Raw genomic sequence first — 27,664 nt, 5'->3', positions numbered from 1 at the left:
TTGTGTGCCACCCTATGGGACTCCCAATCACAGCCGGTTGTGATACAGCCTGGAATCGAACCAGGGTCTGTAGTGACACCTCTAGCACTGAGATGCAGTGCCTTAGACCGTTGCGCCACCTGGGAGCCCTGTTTGTTTATTCCTTGGAAAATCTTATTTACTATCGATTTATTTTTCAGTCTTTATGCAGTGCGCACTGCACAGAACACCAGAATAATTATTACTGAATTATCGTAATGTTTGTTTGTGTCTCAATTAATCCTGTAAGGGATAGGTTGCCAACTGGCAATTTGACACAAAAATAAAATGTCAGTAATTCATACTGTAAGTTCAAATCTTTTTTCTTTACTGACAACCAGGCCAATTATGGCGACATTAAAAAACAAAACATTCAATAATTTTAAATAAAATGATTTGATTTGGGCACGAGCTCACCGGAGCCAAGTGCCAGCACCTCAAATTACTGCTTGAGCTCCTGTTCCTCTTATAGAATATTATCTTGAAAAGTATTGTAGAGCTCCTGTATCCAAGTCAAGCACTGAGAACATACATTATTATAATAAAAATAATCTAATAATTACATTAGAAAAATGTAAAAACACAACCAAATTCAGACATCTCGTGAACAAACTGGACATTCAACTTAAAATCAAAAGCATAAAAAAGCTAATGTTAATTATTGTTAGTCAATCTGTTCATTCTTCACAATAATTATGGTAATGTTTGTACACTTTTTAGCATCAACTTTATGCTAAGATTTAATTAAGTAATTATCCATTAGCTCTTAAAATACAAAAAACATTTAAGTTTAGCAGTAATAATACTTCCCTTATAGAGGGATTTGTAAAAGCTGTACTAGTACATCTTTAGGCTTGTCGTTTTCAACTGCGCAGGGGAGAAGTGTACAGCTTCACTGTTCCCCATCATGTCGGCACATCTAGTCCTTGCAGATTCAATATGCTGGCATGCACTAGAACATAGAAGAGTTTTCAGTCAAGTCCCCAGATCCATAGTCTCAATCAACTTTTTGAATTCCATGGAATTAAATTGGAATGCTGTTCTCAGGGTGAAACGTTTTGGAATGATAAGTCAGTGGAAGGTAGATCGTTGGTGTGTCGCTAGCTGCGCTGCAGGCCTAGATCAGTCTCTTTCAGCTGGGGCAGAAGGTGCAGTGCAGGCCCCCTGTGAGGTCTGATACAGTCCCTTCCCTCACCAGGCTCTGGAGGAGAGCCCTCTCACGGTCCACGTTGTGCATGTTCTGCTCCAGCATAGCCGTCATGGGTATATTGTCATAGTAATGCAGGGGCATCTCCTTCTGGCTGAGGTTGTAACCAAAGCCTGCTAGGCTGACCTCGTCACACAGGTAGGTGGCCAGGTTGAGGGCTGAGATGCCCATGGTGGGCACGTTCTGCACAAAGAGGAGAGCAAACAATGTCAACAAGGTATAGAGGACAGTGAATACAAAATGTATTTGAAAACAGGCACGGCCCTCTCCTGGGCCAAAGAAACATGTGCTCCAGGTAAAGATTGCTGCTGGTTGCTAGCAGAACAATCAGTTTACAGAAAAGGCATTGACACATTTTTTACACCCACAATTTGAACAGTCAATATTGAGTCTCCTTTATCTTGCCAGGGGATGGCAAAGATAAACATTCTACCAACTGGGATGATTATGTGCATATAATGTCCGACTAGTAGAGAACTCTTCCAAAACGGCCCATTATGTCTATACATCAAAGCTTTTTTTTTTTTAATTATTGTTCCTTTAATTTCAGTTTAGTTAGGGTATGAAAATGTTTTGCAAGTCTTCAGTGTAATGGTGTAATGTGCGCTGTTTAACTGGTGAAAGGTTGTCTGACCTGGTCCCAGCCCCAGAGGCGTTGCTGTGGGGAGGGGTAGGCTAACAGGTCCATCGCCATCTGCCTGATGATCTCCAGATTCAACAAACGGAACTTTGATAGGTCTACTGGAATCTTCTCTGGCACTTTCTGCCAGAAAAACAGCCAGTCCCAGAGGGACTGAAACAAAAACAAATCTAATGTTAGGTAAAGTAGTAGGCAGTGTCTGAATTTGCATTTCAAATCGCTCAGCCATGTCTGTACATTACCTGATTTCATTCCCTTTTTCTTTAAATTAATATTTTGTTCATGTTTCTGGTGATGGGCTTTACAACTCACAACTCTCTGTCTGTTGATCATTGCTCTGATCCAATTGAAGTCTACAGCCTTGTAGACCACCGCCACAAACTGCAGCTCAGGGTCCACATCTTCCCAGACCTTGGGGCTTCCCTCTGGGTAGCTCATCCGGATGGAGGTCCGGTTCCCCACGTCTTTACTGTAGTTCCTCAAAGGACCACTATTTAGCCTGTGGCGCAGTGAACAGAATGTCAACGTGACACAGGTCCACTCATGTAACCATTCGCTCTTTGGATGAATCAACAATGATATACTATAACAGTTCTACCCTTCTTACTTAGAAATGTTATCATTATAGTGATGACTTCTGTTCCACAGAAAGTGGAATCCTGTCATCCTGTTGATAAGCGGCAGGGGGCGGCAGGTAACCTGACGGTTAGAGAGGCGAGCCAGCAACCAGAGGGTTGCTAGTTCGAATTCTGGGTCCAAAGCGGAAAATCTACCGGGAAGTGAGCTGGCAACCTGAGGGTTACTGGTATCAAATGCTAGATGCCATTGCCTACCATTGTACCCTTGAGTAAAGCACTTAACCCCCCACAACAACTGCTCCCCGGGTGCCTAGTGTGGCAGCCCTCCACACCTCCAAAGCCTGTATATGTACGTGTATGTGTGTCTTACGGAGGGGTTGGGTTAAAAGCAGAAGTAATTTCGGTTGGACCTTGCATGCATTTGACCAATAAAGTGACCTTAATCTTAATGTGTGACAATAAAAAAACAATAAACCTGGTCAAAGGTGAATTCACTGCCTGGTCTAGAGATGAGCCATTTGAAAATCCAGTTACACAAAGCAGGTGTAGTCTCACCTAATGACAACATCAAACTGGTCAAGCAGGGTGCCCAGCTCAAGGCCACGGAGGATTCCTCCATTTCCCATGACCACACAGCGTCTGCACTCTTTCTTCAGCTGCTCTGGTTGAGCAGGGAGGAGGTTGAGAACATCCTTCAGTTTGCCATGCATGTCACAGAACCCGAATGGTGGGGGGTACTTGAACATCTCTGGAGTCAGCAGTGTGTCCCGCCACAGGAAAGGATCAGTCACATGACTAGAAATCTGGAGCCTTGCTTCTACTCCCTTTCTGGCAAAGGCTGGTCTGCACTGGTTCGAAAGAACACCCCGTACAAAAGAGTGCACAAGCTGGAAAGATCATATAATTGTATCAAATGCACCACTATAAATAAACACATTAAAAGGAGCTATCTACAATTGATAAATACATTTTTTGGACTTTTCAATTCATGATAACGACGCATTGATTCTTGAAGAATATAACTTATAAATGCCTCATGAGCTTAGCTCAACTGTACTATACACCCCATCAGAACTGAAAATATAAGCTTTGTTTATAAACAATGAAGTAATAAAACAATGTAATTGTAAACAAATACGGTATAGCCTCAAAACATGGTTAAAACTATAATTTTAACAACATGAATGGTTAGTCCTTGCACCCATAGCCTGTCTATGAATTTGAGGGTGGTTACATTTCTCCAGCCCCATCCCTGTGTTGTTATTGTTTGAACAGCAGATTGTCCCTTTAATTTGGGGTTCCTGAAGTAGCGCAGCTGTCTAAGGCACTGCATCTCAGTGCAAGAGGCGTCATTACAGTCCTTGGTTCGTATCCAGCCTGTATCACATCCGGATGTGATTGGGAGTCCCATAGGGCGGCACACAATTGGCCCAGCGTCATCCGGGTTTGGCGTCATTGTAAATAAGAATTTGTTCTTAACTGACTTGCCTAGTTAAAAAAAAAAAAAAAAATCGAAAGTCATCGCTGAACGTTTACAAACATAGATGAAGAGCCTTACCTTTCGGTGGTTGGGATCCACGTGCCATGCCAAAGGCATCTGTGATTCAGTATCAAACCAATTAAGGGTTACAACTGCCAGTAAGATCATCAACCCAAGGACCATCAAGGGCAACAACAAACGTCTGCAAGAATAATATGTTCACTGTTACACTATCCATCAAGAACAATGCTTCTTTATATATAATATCATACATGATCATGACGTAATTCCTCCAGGACAAGTTATGTACAGTGTGCTTCTGAGCCAGGTAAGGAAATTAAGCTAGTATTTCTAAACAAATTTGTGGCCGCATGATGAAATGCCCATGAGCTCATTCCTGACACAGGGACATGCAAGCACCTGGAGTAGCCTAATAATAACTGAGTAACAACTGAATGAGTCATCAAGCAGGCAGTTGGAACTCTGTAAAACAGGGTTTCAATAGTGTCTTCATTTAGCTACTGATTATTAATAAATAGGGTGAACTAACTAATAATATGTACCTGTTGGAGCCACAGCGCTTTGAAATCCTCATCTTGTTGTCAGGAAGTTAATGTGCCTCCCTCTGTCCTTAGCGCTGATTAGCCTGTTCCTCATGTGACAGTTCCTACACCCAGTGGCAGGTCAAAGGTAATTCAGCACAGCCAAGCCAAAACAGTACAGTATGTGTATGGGGTAAATCCATTTGAATTCAATCACTTTTTGAAAGCATCCCTTTGAATTTGAACGAAAGCTTCCATACACATTTGCCCATTGTAGAAGTGCTCAGAAAGTGACTCTTTGGACCTCAATGCAAAAACATTCAAAAGATAAAGGTGCTCAAAGTTGACCTATTTTGCATACCCCACCATACCATCTGACATCCATGTCTTCATCACTGGAAAAAATAAACGGTTCAGATTTATATCATTTAAAAGTTTACAAACAACGTTATCCAACTATTTTATTATATTTTAAAATATATTTTTTTTTTATAAAAATGTTTTTTTAATATCAAAAAATGCATAAACGTTGATTTTTTTTCCATATGCGCATATGCTGTAGCTTAAACTCTATTTAAAAATCAGCTGAGGTTTTTGTGTTGTGCCTGCCGTCGGTTGAGACAACATCCTCTTGAATACAGGGTGGGTGTCATGTTTTGGCTGATAAAATGTACTAAAATGGGAATACAATTGAAAAAAAAATTATACTTTCAAATTGTACCACAAAGATGGTTGGAGGTCCACACATAACAGAATGTTGACTTGAAGGAACATCTGTTTAAATTATACTGTCAATACTCCATAGGAAAAATATTGAAATATAGATAATAGAATAGACCATTTAAGTTTACATTCGACAGTGGGTGGACCAGCGGCCATCTTTATGCTAGAGATTACACGTAAAACGGTCCATTCAATTTCAATGGTGTACCAGCTAAATTGCAGTGGTCTGAAGGGATAAGTCCATTCTATTAATTACATTTATATGATTGAAATGACACTATATTGGATCACTCCAACATGGTATCCTTCTATTCGGCAGGATACATTCCGAGTAAGAATGTCAGATTAGTCCTGTGCAGCGGGTAGTGCTGCGGCTCAGTGCCGCCACACTCCTTCCACCTCTTCCTCTTCACGGCTCATGACAGAGAGGAATTCACTTGGTAAGAGCTCTATGTTAGAGTGTACAGTGCATTCGGAAAGTATTCAGACCCCTTGACTTTTTCTACATTTTGTTATGTTACAGCCTTATTCTAAAACTGATTAAATTGTTTTCTCCCCCTCTTCAATCTATCTACACACAATACCGGATAATGTAAAAGCAAAAACAGGTTTTTAGACAATTTTGCAAATGTATAAAAAAAACGGAAATATCATATTTACATAACTATTCTGACCCTTTACTCAGTACTTTGTTGAAGCACCTTAAGCAGTGATTAGAACCTCGAGTCTTCTTGGGTATGACACTACAAAATTGGAACACCTGTATTTGGGGAGTTTCTCCCATTCTTCTCTGCAGATCCTCTAAGCTCTGTCAGGTTGGATGGGGAGTGTCGCTGCACAGCTATTGTCAGGTCTCTCCAGAGATGTTCGATCGGGTTCAAGTCCGGGCTCTGGCTGGGGCACTCAGGACATTCAGAGACTTGTCCCTAAGCCACTCCTACTTTGTCTTGGCTGTGTGCTTAGGGTCGTTGTCCTGTTAGAAGGTAAACCTTTGCCCCAGTCTGAAGTCCTGAGCTCTCTGGAGCAGGCTTTCATCAAATCAAAGTTTATTTGTCACGTGCGCCGAATTGGGTGGTGGGACACAATGCAAATAGTCTGGGTAGCCATTTGATTACCTGTTCATGAGTCTTATGGCTTGGGGACCAAAAGGCTTCTGTTGAGTAGCATTTTGGTCCTAGACTTGGCTCTCCGGTACCGCTTGCCATGCGGTAGCAGAGAGAACAGTCTATGACTGGGGTCTTTGACAATTTTTAGGGCCTTCCTCTGACACCACCTGGTGTAGAGGTTCTGGGTGGCACGCACACCCCTGTAGTGCCTCACGGTCGGAGGCAGTAATGCAACCAGTCAGGATGCTCTCGATGCTGCAGCTGTAGAAACTTTTGAGAATCTGAGGACCCATGCCAAATCTTTTCAGTCTCCTGAGGGGGAATAGGTTTTGTCATGCCCTCTTCACGACTGTCTTGGTGTGCTTGGACCATGTTAGTTTGTTGGTGATGTGGACGCCAAGGAACTTGAAGCTCTCAACCTGCTCCACTACAGCCCCGTCGATGAGAATGGGGGCGTGCTCGGTCCTCCTTTTCCTGTAGTCCACAATCTCCTTTGTCTTGATCACGTTGAGGGATAGGTTGTTATTCTGGCACCACCCGGCCAGGTCTCTGACCTCCCTATAGGCTGTCTCATCGTTGTCAGTGATCAGGCCTACCACTGTTGTTTCCTCTGCAAACTTAATGATGGTGTTGGAGTTGTGCTTGGCCATGCAGTCGTGGGTGAACAGGGAGTACAGGAGGTGACTGAGCACGCACCCCTGAGGGGCTCCAGTGTTGAGGATCAGCGTGGCAGATGTGTTGCTACCTACCCTCACCACCTGGGGGCGGCCCGTCAGGAAGTCCAGGATCCAGTTGCAGAGGGAGGTGTTTAGTCCCAGGATCCTTAGCTTAGTGATGAACTTTGAGGGCACTATGATGTTGAACGCTGAGCTATAGTCAATGAATAGCATTCTCACGTAGGTGTTCCTTTTGTCCAGGTGGGAAAGGGCAGTGTGGAGTGCAATAGAGATTGCATCATCTGTGGATCTGTTGGAGCGGTATGCAAATTGGAGTGGGTCTAGGGTTTATGGGACAATGGTGTTACTGTGAGCCATTACCAGCCTTTCAAAGCACTTCATGGCTACGGACGTGACTGCTACGGGTCTGTAGTCATTTAGGCAGGTTACCTTAGTGATCTTGATCTACATATTGGAGTGATCCAATAACTCACATACGTAACCTTCGTTCTCCTGTATTCAATAGCATGTTGTCTCAACTAATGGTGGGAACGACACAAAAAACCTCAGATGCAGTCCAAACGTGTTAATTTTACTTCCTTTACACACTTTTCCTCAGGGGAATCCCCATCGAAAATGGATGCTGTTGGATTGCCATCTTAAGTGGAGGCCCAATTCACAAACGTTGACCCCTCTGCCCTCGATTTAGTTTGAGGAAGCGAGTGAAGAACTTTGATCAATTGTGGGGTTGATATGACCCAAAATTCAATGCAAACATGTCCAATTTAAATCAACATAGCTGCATTTTCGGCATGTGAGTACAAAATGACTCAAGCTTGCTAAAACATATATATAAACCCATTTCTGTGTTTACAAACATTGCAGCACGAGGGCGATGCGCGCAAGTTGATGGCAGAACAAGAGTTCTTATAAAACACCAGCAAAAAAAAGCCTCTATTTACATGTTGCTTATGCGTGCATTTCACACCACTTTTGGATTATAATTGCATTTTAAGGCTTGTATGAATGTCCTATTTAATATAATGTTTGTGTCATCATCGCAAATCAACTGCATTATACTTTTAAAAACACTTCAACCTCAACCAGCAAAATGGCTCTTGGTATAGCTTTTGCTACAGCCTATATCAATGAGTGTTAGCATCTGGCTAACAACTTCTGCATCCAAAAGTTATTTTGCAAAGAGCACAACCAAATTCCTTAGCAACTGTTCAAGAAAGAAAAACAACATCATTGTAAGCATAAGGAAAAAAAGTTGTGTGTAAAAGTAACACAAGTCTAGATTAAAGTTATGTTGAATGGGCGCAGATGGCGATGGCCTTCTTACTGCCACCAAGAGTCGCGCACATCTGTGCGTGACGTCAGTGTGTCGTGTACTGGAAAAGGGTCAATATAGATTACATTGATTTTAGCGTTGGTAAATGCGAAATTGGCGTAGTCTCGTAGTGAGGAGCCTATAAAAACGTTGCTAGCTTCATAAACATATGTGGGGGGAATTCTGAAATGTATTGGAATAAATGACCAAGCTATAAAACTAGCTAGCCAGCTATGGGTAACTGTAGCTAGCTACCTGACAGGAGTGCAAGCTACGTTAGGCTGCTAGGTATATTTTTTAAACTCAACTTCAAGACTTCCACCAAGGACGTTGCCTCTCCGATCATCACTCTCCCTCGCTTGGGTAAGCGACATTTGAGGTACACTCGGATGTGACGATATAAAACGTCATTCAGGGGATGAGGGTTCAGGGCCGAGGGCTCTTCGCGTTTGGACTGTAGCGATGTAAAGTACGGTCAAGTGCTTTCAATAATTGTGAACTTGGAAGAAAAAAAAACCATGACGTCAGTGATAGTCAGGTCGGAAAATTGAAGATCTAGAAAGAACATAGCTGGTAAAGAAATTATTATAAGCCAGCTGGCTGACGATACTACACTTTTTCTGAAAGACGCTAACCAAATTCCCACATCGATCAATGTGATACAATCCTTTTCCAAAGCGTCTGGTCTATATCTTAACATTAATAAATGTGAACTCATGGCTGTCAAAGATTGTGTGACACCTTCATATTATGGTATTCCAGTAAAAGAATAATTTACATATTTAGGCATAACCATTACAAAGGATCAGAAGTCTAGAAGCTTACTACATTTTAACCCTCTTATTAAAAAAACCCAGAAGAAGCTAAATCAATGGCTACAGAGGGACTTATCTTTAAAAGGTAGAGTCCGCATAACCAAGGCTGAAGGTATCTCTAGGCTAACATATGGCGCTCTATCTTTATATCTTGACAGTAAAATAAGCAAGGAGATAGACCAGATGCTTTTCAACTTTCTGTGGAGAAACCTGTTGGAAAACTAGGAAAACTGTTGTAATGAACACTTATGAGAATGGTGGGATGAATTTGGCCTGGACTTTACTACCTTAAATAATATTTTTAAGATCAATTGGATAAAACAATTCCTAAGAAGACTCATTTCTATCTGGAATTTTATTCCTCATCATGTCTTCTCTACTTTTGGTGGCCTTACCTTCATGTTGTTTTGCAATTATAATATTGACAAAGTTCCAGTGAAACTTTCTGCTTTTCATCGGCAGGTTTTCTTGTCATGGTCCTTAATTTATAAACACAATTTTTCTCCACACAGATATTATATATGGAATAATAGGGATATATTGTATAAAAACACTTCTTTGTTTTTATAATATTGGTTCTGAAATAATATCTTATTGGTGAGCCAACTGGTAAATGCAGAGGGTCTTTTACTCAGTTATAAGGAATTCTTATCACTTTACAAGGTCCCTGTAACACCTAAAGATTTTGCAATTGTTTTAGATGCCATTCCCTCAGGTGTTGCTCTATTAGTCAGGAACGTGTCAAGACCTGACCCTACCTTCTATTGACCCTGTTGACTCATCAGTAGGAAAGATTTGTTTCTCTTTTGGTCCATTCAACAACAGAGCGATACGAACCTTGTTTCAGCAGGATGTTGTAACTATACCTTATGTCATGCCTTATTAGAATGGATTTATTGATAATATCTGTTGGGGGAAAAGTTTGGATGTTGCCACACACATACATACTTGTTAACAAAATTAAGGAAGTTTCCTTTAAAAATATTCATAAATATTATCCTGCCAACCACTATATGAAGAAGTTTAAGGAAAACATCAACTCAAATTGCTCCTTTTGTAATGACCACCCAGAAACAGTGTTGCTTCTTTTTTGGCATTGTATTCATGTAAGAAAACTGTGGCAAGACATCAGTAGATTTATAATTGAACACTTTTATGAAGGTCTTGGATTCTTTACCTATGATAGGAATAAGCTGAAACATTTTTATGTAATTAATTTCATTATATTCACAAATGTAAATGTACAAACAAAAAAACACATTTTCTTACACTACAAAAACAACTATTTTAAGACAATTAAATACTCTACTAACAAAAAAGCTGTTAGAATTATAAGTTTATGTATGTCCCTTAAGGTCTTTGTGTAATGTGATATTGTACCCCCTAGCTCAATTGTCCATTGTATATAATCTATATATACACTTGTGTTCCCTCATGTACTCTCTGTATTGATTTGTTGTTAATGAAAAAAAAAAAAAAAAGAGAGAAAGATGCCTCAGGTTCCGAGTTGGATTTTCAAGTCGATGACCATTCAAAACGATTTTCCCCAGTCAGGGCTTGTTTTTTCCGAGTTACCGGCGTAAACATACGTTTATATAAACAAATAAGAGCTTGTGTTTTTAGACGTTGAAGGTTTACATTTGTATTTATTTAAATGCTTTTCTGAATCGTTAGACAACCCTGTTGTAAGCGTTTTAATAATAGCAAACTCAACCGTTTAGCTATGATTTCCAGTGATGAAGTAGACATGGATGTCTCATGGTATGGCGGTGTATGCAAAATAAGTCAAATGAGCACCTTTAACTAGTCCTGAATGTTTTGGCACGATGTCAAAAAACAATTGAATTCCAATGGATTTACCCTATGGCTTGACAGTTGGCTAGCTACTGAAGCCCATAGCTAGATAGCTAACGTTAACGCCCTAAAGATATGTCTGGGAAGATCACATAACGTTACATAGGAATAGAAAAAGTCCAAAATCCAAGGCAACGTGTTATTTTGACACAAACGGTTACGCGCTAGCTAATGTTAGCTAGCTTTTATCATACTATCACCAGCAAGCGAACGTTGGATGCTTATTTAGCCAGCTACTGTAACTACTTACCCACCAGCGGACGTTTATAAGCAGTCATCTTGACAGTACAATTAATGTTCGTTATCTGACGATATTTTATTCGATGTAGCCAGCAACAGTAACGTTGATAATCATGGAAGGGACGTGGTTGTCACTAGTATCCACAACCGTAATTATGACTAAACCCCGTCTATTTCTACAATGTATCTTCTTAAAACCTGGTTTTAAAGATAAGCCAAATCACACTGCTCGCATTATGTCTAACCGTAAATTTACCCCAAAAAGCAGGGTTTTCATAAATTTTTACGACAGCCAATATAGCTACTTTGTAGCTGTGGTAACTAGTGACGGCCAAGGGACGTCGTACTAATCTGAATAACCAATGAGCGGCGAGCAGATTCATAATTGCTTCCGGTATGTGACCTATCCTTCAAATTAAAAGACCACCCATAGCTTCTTATTATAACTCAGTGACCCAGAGTGGATGGTCAGTGGATGTACTCACTTTCATATAATTACATATAATAACCTAATAATAATAATTGTAATAACAACCTCAGCCACACTCAAGGTCCTAAATGATATCATAACCGCCATCGATAAGAGACATTACTGTGCAGCCGTATTCATCGACCTGGCCAAGGCTTTCGACTCTGTCAATCACCACATTCTTTTTGGCAAACTCAACAGCCTTGGTTTCTCAAATGATTGCCTCGCCTGGTTCACCAACTACTTCTCTGATAGAGTTCAGTGTGTCAAATCGGAGGGCCTGTTGTCTGGACCTCTGGCAGTCTCTATGGGGGTGCCACAGGGTTCAATTCTCGGGCAGACTCTTCTCTGTATACATCAATGATGTCGCTCTTGCTGCTGGTGAGTCTCTGATCCACCTCTACGCAGACGACACCATTCTGTATACTTCTGGCCCTTTGGACACTGTTAACTAACCTCCAGACTAGCTTTCAATGCCATACAACTCTCCTTCCGTGGCCTCCAACTGCTCTTAAATGCAAGTAAAACTAAATACATGCTCTTCAACCGATCACTGCCCGCACCTGCCCGTTCGTCCAGCATCACTACTCTGGACGGCTCCGACTTAAAATATGTGGACAACTACAAATACCTAGGTGTCTGGTTAGACTGTAAACTCTCCTTCCAGACTCACATTAAGCATCTCCAATCCAAAATTAAATCTAGAATCGGCTTCCTATTTCACAACAAAGCATCCTTCACTCATGCTGCCAAACATACCCTTGTAAAACTGACCATCCTACCAATCCTTGACTTCGGCGATGTCATTTACAAAATAGCCTCCAACACTCTACTCAACAAATTGGATGCAGTCTATCACAGTGCCATCCGTTTTGTCACCAAAGCCCCATATACTACCCACCACTGCGACTTGTACGCTCTCGTTGGCTGACCCTCGCTTCATACTCGTCGCCAAACCCACTGGCTCCAGGTCATCTACAAGTCTCTGCTAGGTAAAGCCCCACCTTATCTCAGCTCACTGGTCACCATAGCAGCACCCACTCATTGCACACGCTCCAGCAGGTTTATCTCACTGGTCACCCCCAAAGCCAATTCCTCATTTGGCTGCCTTTCCTTCCAGTTCTCTGCTGCCAATGACTGGAACGAACTGCAAAAATCACTGAAGCTGGAGACTCATATCTCCCTCACTAGCTTTAAGCACCAGCTGTCAGAGCAGCTCACAGATCACTGCACATAGCCAATCTGTAAACAGCCCATCCAACTACCTCATCCCCATACTGTATTTATTTATTTTGCACCCAAGTATCTCTACTTGCACATTCATCTTCTGCACATCTACCATCCCAGTGTTTAATTGCTATAGTGTAATTACTTTGTTTGGCCTATTTATTGCCTTAACTCCCTTATCTTACATAATTTGCACTCACTGTATATAGACTTGTTTTCTTTTTTTCTACTGTATTATGTATGTTTTGTTTATTCCATGTGTAACTCTGTGTTGTTTTATGTGTCGAACTGCTATGCTTTATCTTGGCCAGGTCGCAGTTGCAAATTAGAACTTGTTCTCAACTAGCCTACCTGGTTAAATAAAGATGGGGGAAAAAATAGAATCTCTGTGCTTTATTTGGCCCACCAGAGTCACAAATACAATTCATACAAATAGGTTCCAATATCAACAGCTGCTTCTGGTATCGATACTACATGGCATGCATTGGTCTTCCTTTAGCCTTGGAAACCAAAGCTATTTTGACTCCACACCCAAACAGACCGTGTGATTCAAATGTATTCAAATAAAGAGGCCATACAATAACCACTTCAAGACATATTTAATAGTCAAATATAAGACAACATATAACAAATAAAAAAACTGTCCCTTTCCTCATTGTCATAACAATGGCACGCGCAGTGAACTGGTGCATTCACTTCCTTCCTGGGTACCTGATGCATTTAACAACATTTATTGCAATGGCTGCTTGAGATCAAAGATCCCGGTCCCTCCTTTTACAACCTTACCCACCACTAAGCAAGCTGAGGGAGAGACCAACTTATCATGGGAGCCTGTTGAGAGAGCAAAGACCAGACACCTCGTTAAACCAACAACTAATGAGGGGCAGACCATGTATTGCTCTATTTGTTTTATGATGTATTACATCTCCTGTTGTATTATGTGTACAGCCTACAGATGTGTTGTGTAATAATGCCTACCCTGCATAATGGCCTGCTTCAGGAATTTGTAGCTCGTCTCGAAGGTCATCTGTTGCAGTGGAGAGGAGTTGGACTGGATGGCGAAGCGGTTGAGAGGTTTGTACACACCCTCAAAACACATGTAGTCTGCCACCAAGGATAAATGCCTGGGGTCCACCTCAATACCTGCACAGGAAAGGAGAGCAGAGAGACTCAGAGAGGAGATCACACAGCTCTCCAGAGCCTGTTGTTGGGAAATTAGTAGATAGCTAAAGAAGTTGTGAGCCTGTTTGTACCATAGACAGCGAAGACATCTTTAATTTCCTTCTCAATAACTCTCAGGGCCACCTCAATGCCGTACGTGTTTGCCATGGCGTGGACCTCATTGGAGTACAGCCGATTCACATCAAGAATCTGAGATTAAAACAGTATAGCATAGAATGTATAAACAAAGATATCCACATGAAGAAATTATGTTTTTACTGTACAAGTACTCTATACATGTGAAAGTTTGTGGATTATCACTCACTTCACTGTGGTTAAACAGCTCGTGCATGTTGATGCCCTCAGTTTTGAGCTCCAGCGCCTTGGAGCCATCTTTCTTAGTGACCTCACTGAGCAGACATCTGGTGATGCCCTTAGTCTCCATCACCACTGCATTTTGGGCCACGGCCACCACCAGCGACGTCAGGTCAAAGTGCACCTTGCTGACAGGCAGGACGAGCGTAACCTGACAAACAGAGAAATGCAAAACTCCACATTCAAAACATTTATATTCAAGTCAAATACTTGGTTTCGTGAGAAGCAATGTGGACCATCAATGAGGCAACCATTGGCTGAAATAAGTATTTTAGTATCTTAAACCCAAAAAGTAATATTCGAAAATCAGACAGAAGGGCACAGACTAGGGGTACATACCTCACACCAGAGACCCTGCTGGCTGTCATAGGAATAGTTCTCGATGCTGGAACTAGTTTCCAGCACAGTGTTGACCCTCATGCTGTCCTGTGTGTGTGTGCTTTTCTGCTTTGACCTCTTCCTTGCCCCAGCACCACCAGGCTCTGCAGTGGCCAGGTCACCGGGCACCTCATCAGGCACCTCTTCAGAGTTCTCCTCTGCCTGGTCCTCTTTTTCCTCCACCAGATCCTCTCCCTCCTCACTCTCATAATCCACTTCCTCCTCCTGATTCTCTCTCCTTTTCGCATCCGAGGCGTCAGCGTCTCCCTCATTCCCCACGTCGTCCACAATCCTGCTCTCCTCCTCCCCATCCTCTTCTCCACTCTCCTACAACAAATAAATTACTTACACAAATTAAAATTGGGACAAAAGTAGCATAATTCTACATTTAAGAACAATGGCCACTTTGGTAATGATTAAGTCCAGGCTTTAAAGCCAAATGTAAAGCTATGGCTGAAAGGAACAGATGAATAGGGAAAAGTCCATGCTTGTTTAACACACCTGTCTAGCTGAGGAGTCCCCTACATCCTGGTCATTATCTCGTACTGTAGCCTTGCGTGTTTCCACTGCGTTGATAGAGGCCAGCTTGGTATTGCGCTTCTTAATGGCCTCCAGTAGTAGGCGGAAGAATCTGGAAAAGACAAGGTAGCAAAGAATGCCTTACATTGGTTCAGACCAACAACACAGAAGTACATTTGTCGGACTAGTAACCGTGATCTGATTCTCACACACACATAGGTTGTGTTGGCAAGAGAATGTGTGGGCCCAGCGCTGGTTATAATAGCTCACCTGTTCTCCATGTAGTGCAGGATCTGATGGGGAGTCAGCATCTTGTCTTCCTGGTAGCGCTCTGGGGAAAGAAAGCGGAAGATGATCTTGAAGACGCGGTCCTTCTGTTGTTTGTTCTTCACCCGGAGTGTCTCCAGGACATCCACTTTGTGCAACACCTTTGAACAACAATGGACAGAATAATGACTCTCACTCACAATTCATTGAAACACAAGAATGGAGTGATAACCATAGAAAAATGTATTATATTTCTATGGTAGTAACGATTGAATTACTTTGGGATGTAATGGTTCATAAACGGTAAGTAAATAGAGCCAATGTAATAACCTCAGCTAGACACACGCGAGTCAGCTTCTTCCTTAGTGTCTTCACCCGCTTGATGGCTTTTTTACTGTTTAACACAGGAATACTCATCATCGGAGTCTTGATGCTGGAACTGGCAATCATCAATATTTCTCTAAGCCTGTGGGTGACAGAGACAATATTCAGCCACTAATGTCCAGAGTTTATACATTTTATTCTGGCAAAGAGTCATTGCACCGTTATATTCCAGGGGAGACCATACTGTACCTTGGGATACCGAGGGTAACGTTCATCTCCCCCCTGCCGGCAAAGTGGAAGGTGTTGAGGGTCATCTGGGTGGAGGGCTCTCCTATGCTCTGAGCAGCCAGCAGACCCACCGCCTCCCCTGGGTCACACAGGGCTCGCTGCCACTTCAGCTGCAGCAGATGCTTCAGTCTGCATAGACAGAGTGGAGACCATGACATAACCTAAGCACTCAGTAAAAAATACAGTAGCTACAATGGCTTCTAAAATTATGTACAACAGCCCAATCTTAGTTTCTACATCTAAAGTTTGTCATTTTTAGAAGACGTATTATTCTTTATTTTACCTTTATTTAACTTGGCAAGTCAGTTAAGAACAAATTCTTATTTACAGTGATGGCCTAAGAACAGTGGGTTAACTGCCTTGTTCAGGAGCAGAATGACAAATGTTTACCTTGTCAGCTCAGGGATTCGATCTAGCAACCTTTCGGTTACTGGCCCAACTCTCTAACCACTAGGCTACCTGCCGCCCCTCTAAAATGTCCATTTAGGTAAATGTCCATTTAGGTAAATACTATATGCAATATAGATGATCTGGATTGAAATCTCACCTTTGTGCATCAAGGTTCTTCGAGCTTCCCTCGGGTAACTGCTTGACTTGGATGTCCTTTAGATAGGACTCCACAATGCTGTCAAACGTCTCTGACACTGACCCAAATGAGATGTCAGGCCTGAACAGGCTCAGGCAGGGCTCAGGACAGTGTGAAGTCTTCTTCAGGTACTTAGATCTGCTGTCCTGGTCTAGAGAACTCCATCTATCCACCAACTAAGAAACATGGGAAGGTAACATATTAGAATGTTTAACAAAACAGCAAACTACCACAGAGTTTGATATGTCACATTGAAAAAGTAGAACGACAAATAATACATCGCAAAAAATTGGTATATAGTTGTGGAGGGATATTTCATCTGATAACATTGCGGTGTTGCAGCAGTGGGACAATACATTACCTTCAGAGTGGCAGTATCCCTGCCATTGGCCAGGTTCTCCAGAGCCTGGCGCTCTGCCTTCTTCAGTTTCTTCTGGGAGAAGAGCAGGAAGGCCCCCTCCCTGGGAGAAAGATGCTCCCTTTTGGCTTTCCACTTCCTGATGGCTTTGAAATGGTTGGTGGCAGCCTGAGGGTCCAATTTGGCCAGGACCTCATCCAAGCACTTGGACTTTCTGATGACCTGTGAGTAACGGGAAATTCTAAATGGGTGCTGCAAAAAGTAATCTTTAAAAAAATAATGGATGTAATGCTTGCCATGCACGGTCTTGAAATAAAGACGTGCTTTCAGTCTCAATAAACACTTTAGAAAACAGGATCAGTTGACTAGAGCAGCGCCAAATCCTACCTCATAGTTGTCCTGTATGAAGGGAAACTGCCTTGGCTGGAGGAACTGTGTCTTGGGGACGTCCAGGCCATCCTCTCCATAAAGAAACTGGACCACGCTGCCGTCACTGTCCCTCACAGTCAGGTCATACTGAACCACCAGGCCCTCCAGGTGTTTGATCACACATCTGGAACCACAATGAGTCAGTTCAGAAAGGGGGAAATTTAAATATTGTGTGAATCCCACAGGACTCTGGTCGAAAGCTGTGTACTATATAGGGAATAGGGTGCCATTTGGGACGTAGACATTCACACTTCTGTAAAAACGTTCAGACTTCTGTAATGCCAGCTCACCTCTGAAGGTACCCTGATCGACTGGTCTTAACAGCTGTATCTACCAGACCCTCCCGGCCAGCCATGCAATGGAAGAAAAACTCCTGCAATAATGAATCATGAACATTCAGAGACCTTCAATTATGAAGTGGAACAATCAAACACACAACTTGGGGCAGAGAGAAGTCACATACCGGGGGCTTGATTCCTGTCAGGAACCTGCCAGACACAAAACCTCCAGAGCGGGGCGAACTTTCGTACGGCTGGAAGCATGGCAGAGATTTCCCAGAAGGCATCAGGGGAGGACGTCGGCCCTCTAGCTCAATCTGACCCAGCAAACATGAGATCTAAAAAAACAAAAGAAACGTACTCATCAAGTTATGATTGGTACACATGGAGACAAAATGCATATCTGTTTATGGTTCGATGTCTGCTTGGTTCCTTAAAGGAGTACCTGCATGGTATTGACAGTGGAGCCTTTAGCCCCAGACTGCACCATCAGCTGGAGGTTGTTCTCAGGGAAGCTGCAGTGGAGACCCAGGGGCATGACCACCTGGCAGGAGAAATTATCATCAGTCAAAACCGTACAGCAGTTAACAGTGTTTTCTGCTACCAGGAACTCCTATCAACTTTCCTATCAAAGTCCATTAGAAATATATGCAGAAACTTTCATCCAAAGCGACTTATAGTGATGTGTGCATACATGTTTTACGTATGGGTGAGGGTCCCGGGAATCAAATCCACTATCCTGGCATTGGAAGAACCATGCTCTACCAACTGTGCTACAGAGGACCACTAAGGAATATATTCTTCTTTACAATGATGGCCTGACAGTCACACGCAAACAGATGATGACTACCATCTGGGGGTTGACTTTTGGGATTGTACGCTCCCCTATCAGACTATGTTCAATGCTCCTCTCCCAGTTTCATTAATTAGTTCCTCAATTGCAAATATGGAACAAACTACAGTTAACAACCTTTCTGCAATTCCTAGATTATTGTCCAATCACCGTATTGCGAATACTACTCACATGCAGAGAGGTATTGTTAGTAGTAATCTTGTCCCCATAAAATTGAGCTCTGTCAATAGCTCGAAAATGGTTTATTGCTCATCCAGTGCAGCTTCAGGTGCTACCTTGGATACTCCATCTGATATGAATTCCCGTAGCAATGGTATTGGAATAATTCATTTGAATGCTAGAAGCCTGATCCAAAAGTTGGACTTTATTGAAATTTTGGTCTCACAATCAAATGTTGACGTTCTGATTGTATCTGAATCGTGGCTGTGTGATTCTGTGCCAGATTCAGATGTTCAGTTGATTGGATACAATATTTATAGAACTGATAGAGTTGGTAGAGGTGGTGGTATTGCGATTTATGTTAAATGCTGCTTAAATGTTTCTGTGTCCATATCAACCTCTGTCTCAAAGCAATATGAATGTCTAGTTTTAAACGTGGTACTTGGTAATAATGCTCATTTAACTCTAGCAGGGGTATATCGCCCCCCCTCAGCTCCTCCTTGTACTCTATGCAAATTATCTGATATACTGTCTAATTATGCAAACTCTGAATTACTGATTTTGGGAGATTTTAACCTGGATTGGCTCTCACCAGTATCTGATAAATTAAAAGGCATTTGTACTGAGCTAAATCTAACTCAGCTGATAACTAAACCAACCCGTCCCAACTTTAAGAACCCAGTAAAATCCACTCTACTAGACATTATTCTAACAAATACCCCCCATAAATACACAGCCAGTGGGGTTTTTGCAAATGATATCAGTGACCACTGCCCTATTGCTTGTATTAGAGATACCAGGCTGAAACACTCTGATCCCTGTATAATCTCTAAGAGAAATTATAAACATTTCTCACAGCAAGCTTTTATCCTTGACTTATATCACTCTGAGCTTTTATCCACTTGCTGCTTTCTGGACCCGGTTTTAGCCCTTGCTTTTTTCTCTTCTATTGTTACCTCTATGTCTGATAAACATGCCCCGCTTAAGAATCACAGAGTAAGAAACCGAACCAGTTCTTGGTTCTCTCCTGAATTGTCAGGTCTTTTCCTGCAAAAGAATCGGGCCTGGGCCTTGGCGAGGAAAACAGGTACTCCAGCTGATTGGCTGTTTTTTAGGCAATTGAGAAATAAATGTACTGCAGCTGTCAAAAAGGCAAAATCAAATTACTTCCTTAATGCTATGACAGATTCTGCAGGAGATCCTGCAAAATTCTGGAAAACCGTTAATTCACTGAAACGGGGGAATTCTGCTGTTTCTCTTCCTAAGCAAATTACCTCAGACTTCTGTATTCTAACTGAAAAAAATGATATTTGTGATGCTTTTAATAAGCATTTCATCTCTGCTGGTTTTTTTATTTGAAAGGAAAAGTGGACTTTGTGGTACTGGCCAGTTAGTTGATTTTTCGTCTTGCTTTTCAACCGTTACTCTGAAAAATGGTAACCCTGTTTTTAGTTTCCAGAAAATAACTGAAGCAGAGGTTCTAATTGCCCTGTGTGCCATTGATACTAAGAAATCCTTAGGCGCTGACAATTTAGACCCGTACTTACTTAAGTGTGCTGCACCTATTTTTGCTGGTTCAGTAACACACATTTTTAATCTAACATTAAGCACAGGAAATATCCCTAAGGTGTGGAAAGCAGCTTTTGTTCTGCCATTACATAAGGGAGGTGACGGTAGTGATTTGGATAACTATCGACCCATCTCTAGGCTCCCTTGTCTGGTAAAGATTCTAGAATCTATAGTCAACAAACAGTTACAATCTTTTCTTTCTGCTAACAGTATTCTTAGTACCAATCAATCTGGTTTTAGATCTAAACACAGTACCACATCGGCCACTATGCTTGTTGTAAATGATATTGCAAATGCCTTAGACGATAGAAAGCACTGTGCTGCGTTGTTTGTAGATTTGTCAAAAGCTTTTGACACTGTAGACCATGCTATCCTTTTGAGTAAGCTGTCATCAATAGGACTGGGCACTGATGCCTGCCGATGGTTTTATGACTATCTTAAAGATAGAACTCAAGCCGTCATGGTCGATGGGGTCAAGTCTGACCCCTTACAGTTACTTAAAGGGGTCCCTCAGGGTTCAATAATTGGCCCACTATTGTTCTCACTTTATATAAACAACATTGGTGATGATGTCAGATATTGTAAATTCCATTTATATGCAGATGACACAGTGATGTACTCTATTGCTCTAACAGCGGACCAAGCTTTAATGCAGTTGGAGTCTGATTTTAGGATACTACAGGGGTCTCTTTTACAGCTTAAACTTGTTTTAAACGCTAAGAAAACAAATGTCATGTTTTTTTCTAGGTCTAAACTCTCAGTTAGAAACACGTTTGTAATCACTAGCTTGGATGGTACTCAAATCAATAAGGTCTCTGCATATAAATACTTAGGGGTATGGTTAGATGATAGGCTTTCTTTTAAAAAACATGTTACTGAATTGGGAAAAAAGCTCAAATTCAAGATAGGATTCCTTTACAGAAACAGGGCTTGTCTGTCCTCTGTAAATAGGAAAAAAATTGTGCAGGCTACTTTTATGTCCGTTTTAGATTATGGTGATATTATCTATATGCATGCATCGGCAAACACATTAAAACTACTGGATGCTATTTACCATTGTGCACTCAGGTTTATCACGGGTGATAGTTACAGAACTCATCACTGTATCCTATATCAACATGTGGGTTGGGTCTCTCTATCTGTGAGGCGAGAGCAACATGCTCTCGTTTATTTATAAAGCACTTCTTTTAAAACTACCTCCATATATATCATCATTAATTTCCACAAGATGTACTAATTTTAAAACCAGATCACAGATGTGGATTACATTAGAGACTCCTGCGGTCTCCACAGAGTTGGGTAGGACTGCCTTCAGTTCCTTTGCACCTTATTTATGGAACAAACTGCAGATCCAACTTAAGTTAGACACTCTGGTGTCCCTTGCCCATTTTAAAATGTTTATGGAGGATCAATATGATGTTGTCTGTGATTGTTTCTGTTGAATTGTGTATGTTTTGAAATGTTCTTGTCTGTATGTCTAAAACTGTACATGTTATCATGTTTACACAGGGCACAGCCGTAAAAGAGATCCAGGTCTCAGTCTGTTTTCCCTGTTAAAATAAAGATTAAAAAAAAATAATAATAATAATAAAAAAAAAAAAATCTGATGGTAACCTCTTCACAAAACTGAAGGATGAGCAAATCAAACAACGCAAACTCCCATGTAGCTCACCTTGTTGATGTCGTTGTTGACCTGATTGGCCACCTCCTTAAACTTGAGGTCCACCATATTGAAGTCTCTCTGGTCTGGGTTGAGGTGGGCGTCCTGCCAGCGGCCCCTAGCCTCACTCTCATCCACGGTGTCAGGCAGGTTAAAGGCTGCCTGCAGGGCCTGGGTTACACCAGAGCAAACAACTGTTACTGCCACACTAATGCATGTCATTCAATTTGTTTATTTGTTCCTGGAACATGTGGATCAACTGATTGATACTGGCATCTTTACCTTAGTCCCACACGTGACAGACTCTTTTATGATCTGCTTTCTCTGTCTGTTGGCTCCTAGTTTCACCAAGATGTCCTCCACACCTGAAATGCATTCAATAAATAACCCTTCGATTTTGAGAGGGCCTTGTGATGGATCCCTGAGTCTGTTCAGATAGATCTAGAACACCTGTTAGTATGGTCCCAAATAGCACCCTATTCCCTATATCGGGCACTACGTTTGTCAAAAGTAGTGGGCTATATAGGGAATAAGGTTGAAGTTGGGATGAAGCCCATGCCTTACCCATAGTGAAGCCCCGGTACAGCTGGAGGTAGGCAGTGAAGAGGCGAGCCAGGCAGCTGAGGAGTTTACCACTGGTCTCTCCTCCATACAGCTCGTAGCAGCAGTGGACCAGGCCGTATGCTGAGCTGCCATAGTGGGCCTTGTCCAACACCCCCACCAGCAACTCTCCCTGACGGAAGATCACCTGCAGGATCAGACACAGTTAATGGCAAAGTCAAGGACTAGGTGTGCATTGCACAAAGTAAAAAAAATGGTTTAACATACAGCTAATACAAACTATGACACTAATAATACATCAAATCAAGGTGGGTACATGTGCAACATTGGTAAGTTGAGTAGTACTGTTAGTGAACAGTCTGACCTGGGAGTCACACATGGTTTCAGGCTTGTAGCCAGGAACACAGCGTGGAGACTCCTTGATCCAGGCCTTACTGGGGATCTTGGCCTTCCCTGTCAGGTTCAGAGGGATGTGGTTTCCTGGAATGACGTTCATCAGTAGTGTAGACACCACCTGAATGACAAAGGACACCTGTGTTATTACCTGTACAATTATGAATTATGACCTACTAAACCTCTCAACCCATGGGTAGGTCCTTCTGCACCTGTTTCCCAGTCCAGAGAGGGAATGGTTTGAGTATGGCGGGCGGCAGCAGCTTGACTCTGCCGACCTTGTCGGTCAGACCTCGGTAGACCAGCTCAGTGTACTGATCACGGGAGAAGAAGCAGCCGCGGATGGTCATCCTAGTGCCTGACACCATGTGATCCTGGATCAGACCCGCCAGAGGCTTCCCATCCTGGGGGACAGAGACAAGGCAGTGAGGCTGTACAGCAACAGTAGGTGTTGAGGGTGAGCAAACAATAGCTTATCTATCAAACATACAACATCATTAAATTCCTCTCAAGAATAAGGAATTTGTATGTTTGCAAAAAAATAAATTTAGTAAGGCTGAGCAATGAGCATTCACCTTGGGCACAAGGTACTGCTGGTCAGTGCTGACGAGTGTGTAGGCCTCAGCCCTGCCCAGTTCACTCTGAGGGAAATGGGCATTCATCTCATCCCCATCAAAGTCAGCGTTGTAGGCCTTACAGTTAGCGTAGTGAAGCCTTAACACTTTCTCCCCTGGCAGGATGCGGGCGCAGTGAGCCTGGATGGACGGCCGATGCAGTGTTGGCTGCCGGTTGAGGAGCAGGACGTCGCCATTCTTGATGTGACGATTCACCTATGAGAATATGAACATTGCTCAATAGATAGCAAATATAATAGAAAGATGAAATGCGGAAGGAGACTAGTTATATCATCTTTAATGAAGTTACATTTTAGTGGGAAAGTATATGAGTACAATAAAAATGAATTAAGGAATCAAGGTTAATAAGGAATCAAGGAACCATTAGATAGGGAGAGGAAACGGCGGGTGTAAGTGGTGTTAGAAAGATGGGCCTTACTATCTTCATGGGCATCATGTGCTGCCCGGTGCAGGGTGTGAGGAGCTGCTTGGCGATGGCCTCTCTCTGGGTGAGGTTAGTACTGCTCAGGATGGTGCGGGAGCCGTCCTCGTTAATGACCATGGAGGCCCCAGGGTGAACATTGGGACCATTCAGAACTGCCTGCCTCAGCTCCTTAACATTCCAAGGCGTCACAGGTTGGGGGTAAGTCAGCTTGGTGGCAAACACCTGTAGCAAAACAGACGGAGTTTATCATGCGAGCTCACACAATGCTCCAACTATCAATGGACATGCAGAATGCAGGCAAAGGCAATGACTCTTACCATGGGTACTCCAATCTCATTGGTCCCAATGTACATGTCAGGACAAATAACAGAGCGTGCTGCATAGTCCACACGTTTACCCATCATGTGCTTCCTGAACAAACCGTCCTTCTTCTCTAAGATCTGAAAGAGAAAACAGTAACAGCATGAACAAAAAATGTATGGGTTGGAAGATGAAGGTACACTGACATTTTTCACTCCCTTTGGCTAAAAGGCTGCATATATGGAGCAGGTGTCAAGAGATTTCCATGGGAAAACATACCTGACGAATGCCAGGGTACTTCTCCGTCATCAGTTTGTCCATGTCACTGTCAAAGACTATGTTGACGTGACTCTGGAGCCGAATCCAGGTGTTGTAGAGTTTATCTGTGAGTGTGGCACCGGGGATCCCTGCCAGGAAGGCCTGGTCTGTCTGAGACGGGTCGGCTTCCAGTACCTTTAAATTTAGAGTACAGAGGAATGGCAACACTTAACACACAATTGGTTAACTTTATTTCATGCAAAAGACCCAGATATATATTTCTAGGAATGTGGAGCTGTGTTTGTGTCTTGACTTTGCTTTTGTTGTTTTTTCCCAAATGTTCTGTATGTTTTTTTTTACATTTCTTAACACTTAGTGAGGTAAAAGAGAATCAAATCAACAATACAGTACGAGATGACGAACTAATAAAAGGTTAATTTATATACATACATGGAAAATCAAATCACCTTTGACCTTTTCATTCCCTCAAAATAATGTTTAAAGAGCAAATGCGACCCCACTCCATCGGTTCACATACCTCCTCCAGCTCCAACTGCTTTTCCTTCAGCTTCTCTCCAGCTAGAAGTGCTAGGAGCTTCTGGATAACGCCACTGTCCTTCATCACTGCCTGCATGTTAACCGTCTGGCCGTTAGTGAACATCTGGTCTCCCAGACGGTTAATGGGCCGATACCTGGGGAAAACAAGAGGGTTACTCTCATAAGTTACTGGAAAGCTTCACAACTAGGAGGTTTTTGTGATGCAATTCCAGACACTATCTTATCAATAACTAAGAGAAGCAAATAACTACATTCAAAACAAACCCACAAATTGTAAGGCTGTTCTCTGAGAGATTCCTCACCTGCATGGAGGGACCACCATAAGCTCCAGGAAGAAAAGGTCCGGGTAAAAGCCATCGGGTGAGCTCTCCAACTCCTCCAGTCCAGAGAACAAGCACTTCAGGAAGAAACCTTCTTTATCCCACAGTTTGGCGATGTGATCCCGTGCCGTGCTAGGGGTCAAGTATCCACGTTTTCCAGCCATCCCATCTTCTGAAAAAGGACAAGAGACCAAGGGCACTTATTCAACTTTCCAATTCAGGACAAGAGTTACAGAAATGTCAACTATTCAATATCTTTTAGTCCTCTACCAAATTACCAATCTTGAAACAGAAGATTGAATGGTATGCATTACCTTCATCCGGTCCCTTGATGGCACCATCTTTATACATAGCCGCAGGCAAGGTGACAATCAGTTTGCTGTTGTGCTCCCTACGCACTTGTGAGCGGCCACTCCTTTTTGGGAACAGTAAAAATCAGTGTGAATCTTCACACGGGACAGAACTGGTATGAAATAAATGGTAATTGACCAGAATGGTCTATACTTACTTGCAGTGGGGGCATTTCCTGGAGTTCATTTGGACCCTCCAGAAGAGTGTTATAAGCTTGTTCTTCTTCTCACAGACATGCTTGATCTGAGAACACAAAACATTACATTTTATCACATTGGCCTGAGTTGTGATGTTCAGTTTCTATGACACATTCACAATCAGCTCTTACTGGTGAGCTGTGATCGCCGCCTGTCTTCTGTTTGTTGACATGAGCACAGTAGTCCTCTAACACCACCTGGATCTCAACCCCAGAAGCTTGAGCATTGCCTTCCAGGAACTGCAACAGAGAAAGGGTCAAAATCAGTTGTGGGAGTGATTAAAACTCAGAACTTGGATGAATTTTATGAATCAAACACTATCAAATCAAAAGACTTGCATACATTACCAGAAACAGCAGTGTGATTTCAGAGACAATATTATTTTTTAATATTACCCCTCCTGTCTGTGTGATGCTCACCTGGTTCAGCACATGCTCCAACTCATAGACCTCCTGTAGAGCTCCCACATCCAGCAGCTTCAGCTGGTTCAGCAGGAGATGGATCGCTGCTCTGGGGCAGGACAGCATGTGGCAGTTCAGACATGACCCTCGGATCAGCAGGTACAGTTTCTAGTGCCAGAGTAGAAGCGAGAGAGCATATTACTTTAAAAGAAGACGTACCCCACTGTAACTTGTAGCCTATCGACTGTGTTTTGGATCGTGTAACGGTTTATCTGGAAACAGGCCATGGTACTTGACTACTGGGATAAGCGTGTTCAATGTTGTTCACTTACATCAAAGAAGAGTGGGTTGTATACGGGTAAGGGTAGCTCGATGTGCCCAAGGTGCCCAGGGCAGTTGTTGAAGTCTTGCATACAGGTGGAGCACACCTCTTTGGAATCAGCTGGGCCCAATGACAGATCATAGAGGCCATTGGGGGCAACATTACCAACATTATCCAGGAATCTGAAGTTGGTAATGTTCTTGACACTCAACTTTCTGTGGAGAAATGGGAACATGACATGATAATGTTACAATGACTGAATGCAATATTTTAGCAGTTAACTAGTAGCATAATATCCATAGTAGCAATACCACAAACTGACAGTCCAAGAACAGTGAACACTAACCAGTTAACTATAGTTAGCTAGTCCAACACACTCAAATCCAAACGCAAAAGTCATGCAGGGGCATGTTATTATGGCTTCAGAGCATATGCACTCATAACAACTTGTATTCTTACCTTATTTCTTCGGCAGAGTACATGCCAAATGTCAGTCCCTCCAGCCGCCTCCATGGTACTTCTTTCCCAAAATGCATACTTTAGAAAATCCAAGTAAATTGTTTCTATTATTGTATGCGTTCCTTACATGAACTGTGTAAAATCCACATGCGCTACGAAGTTAGAATTCTCCAACACGTGGGACCTTCCTCTTCATGGACGGTACCATTAGGAGTTAGGAGTGAAAAGAAAGCACGTATTCTCATTCAACTGAAAATGTGAATACATCACCGGTTAATTGATATGAGTAATTACGAAACAAGTATTGTGTCATTCACCATAACCAAAGCTACCTAATCAATCACATAATACTATCCGTTGGTGGGTGTTACTGCAGCTCTCCCCTATGAACAC

At 42.4% G+C, this 27,664-nt stretch overlaps 2 protein-coding genes across 4 annotated transcripts; both read right to left on the bottom strand.

Moving 5' to 3' along the window:
- Positions 1–317: 317 nt before the first annotated feature.
- Positions 318–11,527, bottom strand: st3gal5 (ST3 beta-galactoside alpha-2,3-sialyltransferase 5). 3 transcript variants are annotated; one of them, XM_039012486.1, is made up of 7 exons: positions 11,203–11,527; positions 4,487–4,590; positions 4,002–4,125; positions 2,999–3,330; positions 2,178–2,364; positions 1,860–2,018; positions 318–1,408 (listed from the first exon to the last, which is right to left on the bottom strand). In XM_039012486.1, exons 2-7 carry the CDS (start codon positions 4,516–4,518, stop codon positions 1,151–1,153), a joined length of 1,092 nt encoding a protein of 363 aa, XP_038868414.1. In that variant the 5' UTR covers positions 4,519–4,590; positions 11,203–11,527; the 3' UTR covers positions 318–1,150. The 3 variants fall into 3 exon arrangements, with proteins under 3 accessions (XP_038868414.1, XP_038868412.1, XP_038868413.1); XM_039012484.1 differs by having other exon boundaries at positions 1,860–2,364; XM_039012485.1 differs by having other exon boundaries at positions 1,860–2,364; positions 11,207–11,527.
- Positions 11,528–13,468: 1,941 nt separating this feature from the next.
- On the bottom strand, positions 13,469–27,641 carry polr1a (RNA polymerase I subunit A). The gene is made up of 32 exons (XM_039012480.1): positions 27,272–27,641; positions 26,823–27,027; positions 26,509–26,658; positions 26,221–26,328; positions 26,050–26,135; positions 25,856–25,956; positions 25,524–25,713; positions 25,202–25,355; positions 24,685–24,858; positions 24,423–24,545; positions 24,100–24,327; positions 23,622–23,876; positions 23,259–23,450; positions 23,018–23,167; positions 22,657–22,840; positions 22,375–22,457; positions 22,105–22,263; positions 18,297–18,395; positions 18,037–18,189; positions 17,864–17,946; positions 17,532–17,697; positions 17,148–17,366; positions 16,748–16,962; positions 16,162–16,329; positions 15,919–16,054; positions 15,592–15,749; positions 15,304–15,433; positions 14,764–15,129; positions 14,375–14,575; positions 14,142–14,259; positions 13,867–14,031; positions 13,469–13,719 (listed from the first exon to the last, which is right to left on the bottom strand). The coding sequence occupies exons 1-32, from the start codon at positions 27,346–27,348 to the stop codon at positions 13,619–13,621; spliced, it is 5,097 nt and encodes a 1,698-aa protein (XP_038868408.1). The 5' UTR covers positions 27,349–27,641; the 3' UTR covers positions 13,469–13,618.
- Between the last annotated feature and the right edge of the window lie 23 nt (positions 27,642–27,664).

This window comes from Salvelinus namaycush, chromosome 17, assembly GCF_016432855.1.
Source record: "Salvelinus namaycush isolate Seneca chromosome 17, SaNama_1.0, whole genome shotgun sequence".
Taxonomy (NCBI): domain Eukaryota; kingdom Metazoa; phylum Chordata; class Actinopteri; order Salmoniformes; family Salmonidae; genus Salvelinus; species Salvelinus namaycush.
Note: the sequence above shows the minus strand (reverse complement) of the source record. Positions and strands in the feature narration are given on the sequence as shown.

What these genes read in the sequence shown, in the direction of transcription:
- st3gal5 (XM_039012484.1), bottom strand. Translation starts at nt 4,518, where the DNA reads ATGAGGATTTCAAAGCGCTGTGGCTCCAACAG. An exon ending in AAGCGCTGTGGCTCCAACAG is followed by an intron (nt 4,126 to 4,486) that starts GTACATATTATT and finishes TTATTCTTGCAG; the next exon opens with ACGTTTGTTGTTGCCCTTGA. An exon ending in TGGATCCCAACCACCGAAAG is followed by an intron (nt 3,331 to 4,001) that starts GTAAGGCTCTTC and finishes TGATCTTTCCAG; the next exon opens with CTTGTGCACTCTTTTGTACG.
- polr1a (XM_039012480.1), bottom strand. Translation starts at nt 27,348, where the DNA reads ATGCATTTTGGGAAAGAAGTACCATGGAGGCGGCTGGAGGGACTGACA. An exon ending in CTGCACTACATGGAGAACAG is followed by an intron (nt 15,434 to 15,591) that starts GTGAGCTATTAT and finishes TGTCTTTTCCAG; the next exon opens with ATTCTTCCGCCTACTACTGG. An exon ending in GAAGCAGGCCATTATGCAGG is followed by an intron (nt 13,720 to 13,866) that starts GTAGGCATTATT and finishes CTCTCTCAACAG; the next exon opens with GCTCCCATGATAAGTTGGTC.